The sequence below is a fragment of the Sphaeramia orbicularis genome, chromosome 11 (assembly GCF_902148855.1).
Source record: "Sphaeramia orbicularis chromosome 11, fSphaOr1.1, whole genome shotgun sequence".
Taxonomy (NCBI): domain Eukaryota; kingdom Metazoa; phylum Chordata; class Actinopteri; order Kurtiformes; family Apogonidae; genus Sphaeramia; species Sphaeramia orbicularis.
Window position 1 is genome coordinate 26,695,816 of NC_043967.1, and position 7,997 is coordinate 26,703,812.

The 7,997-nt window shown below is 39.9% G+C and overlaps 1 protein-coding gene across 4 annotated transcripts in view; it reads right to left on the reverse strand.

Annotated features, from left to right (window-relative positions):
* Nucleotides 1-2,339, reverse strand: part of adcy2b (adenylate cyclase 2b (brain)) — a 78,453-nt gene extending 76,114 nt beyond the window's left edge. The window contains exons 1-2 of one of the 4 annotated variants that reach the window (XM_030148036.1): nt 1,810-2,201; nt 1,400-1,722 (exon numbers count right to left, since the gene is read on the reverse strand). In XM_030148036.1, coding sequence (XP_030003896.1) covers nt 1,400-1,663 — 264 coding nt within the window. In that variant the 5' untranslated portion in view covers nt 1,664-1,722; nt 1,810-2,201. Of the gene's footprint in view, nt 1-1,399 lie in introns of all 4 variants that reach the window. The other 3 variants (XM_030148037.1, XM_030148038.1, XM_030148039.1) reach the window with 3 other exon arrangements.
* Nucleotides 2,340-7,997: the final 5,658 nt, after the last annotated feature.

Here is a 7,997-nt window from a genome sequence, read left to right on the forward strand (position 1 = left end):
AGAAAAGAAACAGGAGGACTGAATCGACCGGCCAGAGGCAATGAAATCTATTGATTTGTCTTAAATAGAAGTAAAGATCGATTAAGGTAGATGTTCTCCTGGGAACAGCCACATTATGGAGTTCACTGAATGTAACAGGACCTCAGTATCAGCCTCTAGGCACTACCTTTGAGAATACAAGATGCACAGAAATGCACATGTCTCCAGATCACCCTGAACGCACAGGGTAGCAGCAAAACAATCATTTCAAAGCAACAAAAACCTCAACCATGAGTGGGCTTTCTTTTGTAGGGCAATTTCATAAAATACAAAAGCAGCACTTCAGAAACAATAGCTCGTGTTTATGGTTGAGTGTTTGTGGCCAAAACAACACTTTTCACTTGACAAAAGCACCAACACCCACACAGCTGCGAACTCAACTCTCATCCCGCTCTTGATCCACTCTGCAAGCCCAGTGTTGCAATTTAAAGTGCCGCTTCACAGCCACTTATGCTGTCACACATAATAACACATAATACACTTAATACATAATACAATGCACACTGACCTGCCTGCCTCATTCAGTCTCGTGCTGAATTTTTATTCTAACCCCCCCGCCCCCCTCCAAAAAAAAAAAAAAAAATAGACGTCTATCTCATACTTGATGAAGCCCTGCATGGATGTAGTTTGTAGTGAAGCAGTGAAGCAGAGCCATTGATGGACTTATAACAAACTGTGCAACATTCCACGAGCATTACAAACACACAGTGGTCTTTATTCGCTCCCAATTCAGGACGTTAAGATCCTTTTTATCAACTCAGAAGGGCTTTTGCTGCTGTTCACTTAGCAGACAGAGGGAAGAACAGATGTTTCATAGAGAGCAACATGACAACACGTTTTTAAAACTAACAAATATTTGAAGTCACTCTATTGCTCAGTGCTTCTACTGATACAACATTTTACAAACTATCAGAATTGGAAGAACTCTCACCTTGATTTTTTGAGGTTAGTTAATACTCACTTGCATTATACTTAAATAAAATATTTGTCCCAGTTATCCAGTTACTGATAAAGTCAAGTGGTTTCTGGCAATATCAACTTACCTAATCTCATCTAATTGTGTTTAAACACTACCTTTCATACTTGTCACTTATCAACATTTACCTGAAAAACATTGGTAAGTAAAATAAAATCAGTAGCAATGTAGCAAAGCCTAAAGTTTGGTTTTACTTCATAAGGTTATGGTTAGGATTATCTGAAAGGGAACATGTGGCCAAAACATGGCTCAAATGTGTCTCCAAACCCCTGATGACCCTAAGACTTAAGCTTTAGAAAATGTTCTAAACAGAAAAACATCCCCTGCTCATTAAAAGTGGTGTGGTCTACTGACACAACACTCTACTAACACAGAGTTACCCACCAGTCCCGAAGCGAAGAACACCGCCAGCAGAGCTAGGCAGGTTCCCATGACGATCAGCAGCAGGAAAACGATGAGTGGATGCTGCTGGCTCATCCTGTAGTAGGACTCGTAAAGCCAGTCCTGGGGCTTCTCCCCTTCCACGCAGACTTCACCCTGGAACCCCGGGCACCCGTCTCCCAGGATGTCGGGCCCCTCTGCCCCTTCGCCGCCATCGTTTTTCTCCAGCAGGTAGCGGCCACGGGTCCACAGAGCGTCCTGCCACATGGGTGACCAAAACACATGCACGCAGAAGGACCTTGGATGAAGGACCTGGGATGAAAGACCTGGGATGAAGGACCAGAGAGGAAGGATCTGGGATGAAGGACCTGGGATGAAGGATCTGGGATGCCCTTTCCTCCTCAAAAGCCCACCTTCTCCTCTAGTTTTAAAAAGTTTGTCAGGGGTTTGTTATGATGATAGACAGCTGAGTGAACGACGGCCAACTTTTCAGCACTCGCTCCTTCGATTTCCCTCGCATCCTCTGCGGCTCCTTCTGCTTGAGGTGACAAAGTGAGTCAAGACAGTGTGAAAACTGAGCTTCCTTCTCCTCTTCTTCTTCCTCCCTCCTGTCAGGGAAGGCAGCCAGACGCTGAGGAGAGCTGAGACTCGTCCTCGCTTCTCTCTTTGTTCGGTCAGTCAGACAGGCTTTGGTTACTGCTCGACGCTGTGGCTGCATCGAGGCAACATGTTACTCTGCTGAGGTGCAGATGAGGACTGAGGGAGAGAGAGAGCTTTGAGGGTGAGAGAGAATGTGTATGACTGAGAGGGAGGAAAAGAGAGCGAGAGGAGAGAGGGTGTGTACCAGTGTGGTGGGGAGAGCTAGCGGGTAAAAGAGTGTGTGTGTTCTGGACCTATCAAACCAAGTAGAAATGTTAGAATAGTGATGTGTGAGATTAGGTAATGTCAAGAGAAGTGACTCAAGATTGTGTATTTGTGTTTGCAAGCTTCAGAAAAAGGAACAGACTTAGACATTTACATAACAGAGAAATAGAAGACAGTGTGAAGCTGGCAAAAGAGCAAGGAGGAAGAAGTAAACAGAGGATTCATGTTAAAACTGTGTTTGCCTGCATGAATGTGTGTGTAAGCAGACAGAGAGTGAGAAGGGTTGTAACAGCAGCGCTAAAAACCAAGAAAGAGCAGCAGAGTGGAGAGAGAGAGCAAGAGAAAGGGAATAAAATGCCATCCAGCAGCTGAGATAAAAAAGAAGAGTAAGGGAAAACAACACAGAAGGGGAAGGACGGGGAGGAAGAGGAAGGAGAAACAAAGTCAGGAAGGTAAAGATCTCGGGAGACAGAACAAGTGTGGGTGGAAAGGAGACGGGTGCTTCAAACATCGGGAGAAGAGTGGGAGGAGAGGGAAGACGGCGTGGGTAATAAGTGAAAGTTTTAGAATGACAGCATGTCAGCATATGCATGTCAGAAGTGGAAATAAAATAAAGAGGAGATTAAATAAAACGCCAGTATTCCTTTCCTCCTCCTTCGACAGCCTTCATCATCATTCTCTCTCTCATTTGGACCCTTCTTCTTCAACACCGTGTTCGGCTCGCCACTCTTGCCATGCTACATGCGATGCTCTGTGAAGTGTGAAAATGGTCGTGTCACTTCAATGTGTCAAATCCTCATAATTTCCTTACAGCACGCTAACCATTTGGAGACAGAGAGTTTGTTCACTAAAGCCAAGCACACAACACATGCGATAATGATGAATAGCCATTACAACAAGGTGTTACATTTTCAGGTCTACCTACCCACAGGTACCCAGGGTAATTTTGAAGATCCAGAAATAAGTGAGATATGATAGCTGTGCTAAAATTGGATTTGTAATATGTGTGAAATCATACGTAGGAGATGGACAAACAAACACAAGAATGAAATTCATCGTACCTTGGTCGTGGAGTTCACCGAGCTCTACTTCTCAAATCACCAGCTTCACCAACAACCTTTAATTGAGGAGGGTGAAGGACAAAGCACTTATGTTGTTGTGACTCTAAAGAAAAGGAGAATAAAATAAGGGATGAGATATTTTAGAACAATTTTCATAGAGAGAGAGCAAAGGAAGGAAATCAATCACAGCGGAGAGGGTTAGCAACACGGGGAGAAATTCATCAAGAATCATCATTCTGTAATGATGATAATGGCAGTGATAATGATACCTACATCATCACTGTGCCCCGCTGCATATTAACCCTCATATGACCAATGTGTTTTATAACTGGAGGATCAAATAAGTCAGGCACAAGAGGACCTCTGCTGACCATAAATGCCCCATAAATCTCAGCAAATTTGCTCCCAAATATATAAATAGATAGATACAGTCTATCCCTCTTCAGTACAACATTTTCACCAAGCTGAGTTTTCAGAATTTATTACATTACTTAGCAGTACATTGAGGCTTCTGCCTGCTTGGTTTTCAGTAACTTGAAAGATAGGTACATTCATTAGGTACAGCTGTGTTCAAGTCAAAATCTCTGCCATGAAGTAATAATATTGTTCCACAAAACAATAAGAAATGAAGGAAGGACTCATACTGTTGACAGCAGTGTGAAGGCTGAAAAATCCTAGACAAGTAAACCTTTTCAAAATTTTTGGACGTTAACTGGTTCTTGTGTTCAGTTTTAGTGGTTTAAGTGGCAATTTGCTGGGTTTCCCCCAGGTTTGTGGTGTGGTTAGGAGCTGAGATGGCTTTCTGTTGGTGTTATTTCACTAAAAATATTTATTTTTAAATAGTTTCAGACCTACAGTACTGTGCAAAGGTGAGTGTGCATGGTTGAAATGAGTATACAATTTTTTTTTTCTCACTCTGTTTTCTTAAACAAAACACCAAACTAAATGACTTGTAAAGGTTAAATAAAATGACTATTCGGTGTGACCCCAGACCACATGAAAAGAAGCAGCACAAACAGTTAGAAACACCTGACGTGTTGAATGAAACCTGAAATAAAACATCAGAAAATGAATTTTCAAAAGGGTACAAAAGGGTTAGACATTTAAATGGAGGTCACACTAAATACAACCACTTTGATTTATAAAAACTGTTTTTTCCCTGAAACCTTTGTTTTTCCTGCTGAACATATTTTACATTAGGGCTGCACGATATTGGAAAAAACTGACATTGCGATTTTTTTTAACCCTGCGATATATATATTGCAATACGAAAAAATACTCAGGAGGATATGATAGTTGTGTGGTGCCGACATAAATGGTCAAACTAATTAGTTGTGTTTCCTCTCATTGTGGCAACAGGTACAAGGCACTATCAACACAGAACACGTGTTTCAATATCATCCTTCTTGTGGCCGAAATAATCCAGATAACTGACGTTGCTTTTCTTTTTGGCACCAAGTCTTCATTTACAGTGATTTTCTCTGGTTCGTTGCACCTTTTTCAATTTTGTTACCAGCGACTCACTCCAAACTGATTAAGAATGATTGTAATTGGTGGATCACGCAGTGTGTGTCACATACCCTTGAAATTAGATGAGAACACACTGAGTTCATTTGCCCCATACATCGCAGGACCTGCGATGTGACTATTGCGCACATGTACACCACGGTGTCGATGCTCGAACGATATATTGTGCAGCGCTACTTCACATATATCCAGATTGTATCTTAATACAGAGACTGAGAAGTGCATATGTGAGGTAATTATAACTTTGCTAAACTAACAGACCTAATGTTGGCTGAGGACTTCTGTTAGGTTCCATCCTGTATGGTTGTAACCCTTGGGAGCTAATTTTGGAGGGAATAAAAACTGTATTACAGTCTTTGGTGAGAGAAAGTAATTTTTAATCACATTTAAATTATTCACAATTATTCATCAATCATTTAAATATGTGATTTTTGTCAGATTAAAAAATAATTTTATGAGTCAGAAAAGTCATCCTTCTGTGTCCACAGTCTGTTCTGTGTCACTACAGATGTGTCTCCAGCTCTGACGTGGCCAGACTTATAGTAATTTTCACTTCTTAATAGACTACTTACCACATCACTCTTGAAGAACAACATGAAATATGCAAAGGTAACGTCATTTTGGTGATAGTGACGTAGAGTGACGAGAAACACAGTCCACTGAGCCATTCCACACAATGACAAACATCAACCTCTTCAACTACAATGATCTTTTAAAGTGACAAATGTCATATGAGTAACAGTGACACAATGGGACTGCACAAAATAACTCAAAGAAATGCTAAAGAAATCTGCTCATAAAGAGTATAATTCCAGTATGCCACTGCGGTATATTTACATACTTAATTTTTTTTTCTTCAACCTCTGTGTCTTTTCCTGTAAACAAATCTTATAATGGTAGGATAAACTAAGACAATAACATATCTAAAATGTCTGTGTAATTAGCCAGAGCTAGCATATAGGTAGCTAGCTGGCAATGTTAGCACTCATTTGAAGATTGGTTTTTGCCTTTCTGCCAAAAATAATACTCACCTTTTTGCTCTACAGTGAACATCAGTGATTCTTGAGATATACCTGGGAATACACCTGGGTCTTTGGCTTGTTAAGTGCTCAGTTCTTTTTCGCCATTTAGCTTAACTTTTTGTTTGTTGTTGAGTTGCTAGCATAGCTGCTACACTTACCTGAGCCATAAATGACAACCTACACTTTTATTTTGGAGCTGGAAGAAAGCTGCAAACCAACACACCTGAGGTCACTTAAAGCTGATAAGTGTTGTTTTTTTTCCCCTGTGATTTTTTAATTCAGGGCAATTTAAAAATAAAAACACAGGAGGTAGCCATTGGTTCTTGTACCAAATTAGTGCAAGTGTGTTGAATGTGATTGAGGAAAACACTATATAAATTAACCCTTTCATGCAAAGTGGACCGTTATTCTACAGCTGTTCTCTTGTATATTCATGGGTTTTGTTGTTTTAGTTCCATATCAGCCAACACAGTGGACACTTATGCACCATCCCATAATAATACACTGACATTCATACCATGACTGTAACTGTGCTGTTCCTGATAAACTTGATCTGCACTAACGTGTTTGAGTGTAAATCAATTGCTAATTGTTATTAGACAGCAATTAACAGTTGGTTTTTGGTTGTTTTTTTTAGAAAAAAATGTTTTTTTTTTGTCTTTTTTTTATACTTTATCTCCATGAAGTGAGTAAGAACTAGTGTTAGAGTATGATAAAAGACAAGAGAACATCATATTAGCTGCATTAAAATGTTTTTATTTCATAGTGTTCACACAATTCATCCCTTTCTGATATTGCATTTTAAATACATGTTTCTTTGCTTCAAAAATTAAACACGTGGTGTCCAACTGAGTGGACATTTTTGTAACTCCATGAAAAATAGGTTAATTTAAAAAAAAAAAAAAAAAAATCGATCCCATTGTTTTGTTTTGTTTTTTGTTTGTTTTTTTAAGCCTAAAGAGGAATAAAAGCGCTCAGGAAAAAAATCTTGACTAAGGTTCTCATAATTCATGCATGAAAGGGTTAAATTCATCCTTCACTTTTTTTTTTTTTTTTTTTTACATTTTGTCATACTATTCTGAGCATCATCTTCATTATAAGTTACCTTTTTTTTGGTTTGTTTTGTTTTTTACATAAACTTGCAGGATTTAACCTACATTTCATATAATCTGAATGTATTATGCTTGATGCTACAGCAGCAGTAGGCCAACCTCCTCAGAGTCAATAACCTTCTGAACAGGGCACTGCTGTAAAAAAGGCTTTCTGGGATAGCAGAAGTCCAAATATTTATTTTAGCAACAGGAAATACGACAGAGCGAGAGATGACAGATGGGACGGCTGGTGCCAGGAGTCACCAGAGTCACACATCCAAACAGATTGCCCTCGAAAAGTTGATGTCTGCATGACGTGAAGTGTGATGTATTGTATTTGCACCTTTGTCCGTTCAGCCTATTGTGACACTGCGCTGTCCTGATGGCTTTTTGACCATCAAATTACAAATCAGTCTGAGTCTGTGTTTCATTGTCACATCAAATCTCCCCTCTGCCGGGGCCACAAGCATTTCTGACAAACGTGTGAGGGGCCTTCATCTGTCACGTCCTGTGTGTATCCTTCTTATCCTGTTGTGTGTGTGCATGTACATACAATATTGCTACCTATCATATGCTTCCTGGTTGTCTCCCTTTTATAAGCATGTATAATATAATCTAATTAGGTCTTCCTTGACACAACAGAGACATGATTAATGAACTGAGCTTCTTGCATCTTGCAGACACACACCCCTTGTGATTTGTGAGTGTTTACCAGAGTCAAAGTAAAACCCTGCTTCAACTGCGACCTATTTTTCTTTATGCAACTTGTACTTCATTCATTGTGTGATATGTTGTGTTTATGAGCCCTTGAGCAATGTTACTGAAATTAGGGGATTCCCATTCTTTGCAGCCAGTATACTCCCTCTCTTGTCCCAAAGTGGCAGAGGCATCATTGTGGAACTAATTTGTGAAGTGTAATTTTGGAACACAGCTCAACCCATGCACACACACATAAACACAAAGGACAGACTAATGGATATGAGCAACTGTGTGTGAATCACAGACAGAAAAAGACAATATACAGTGATGCCTGTTT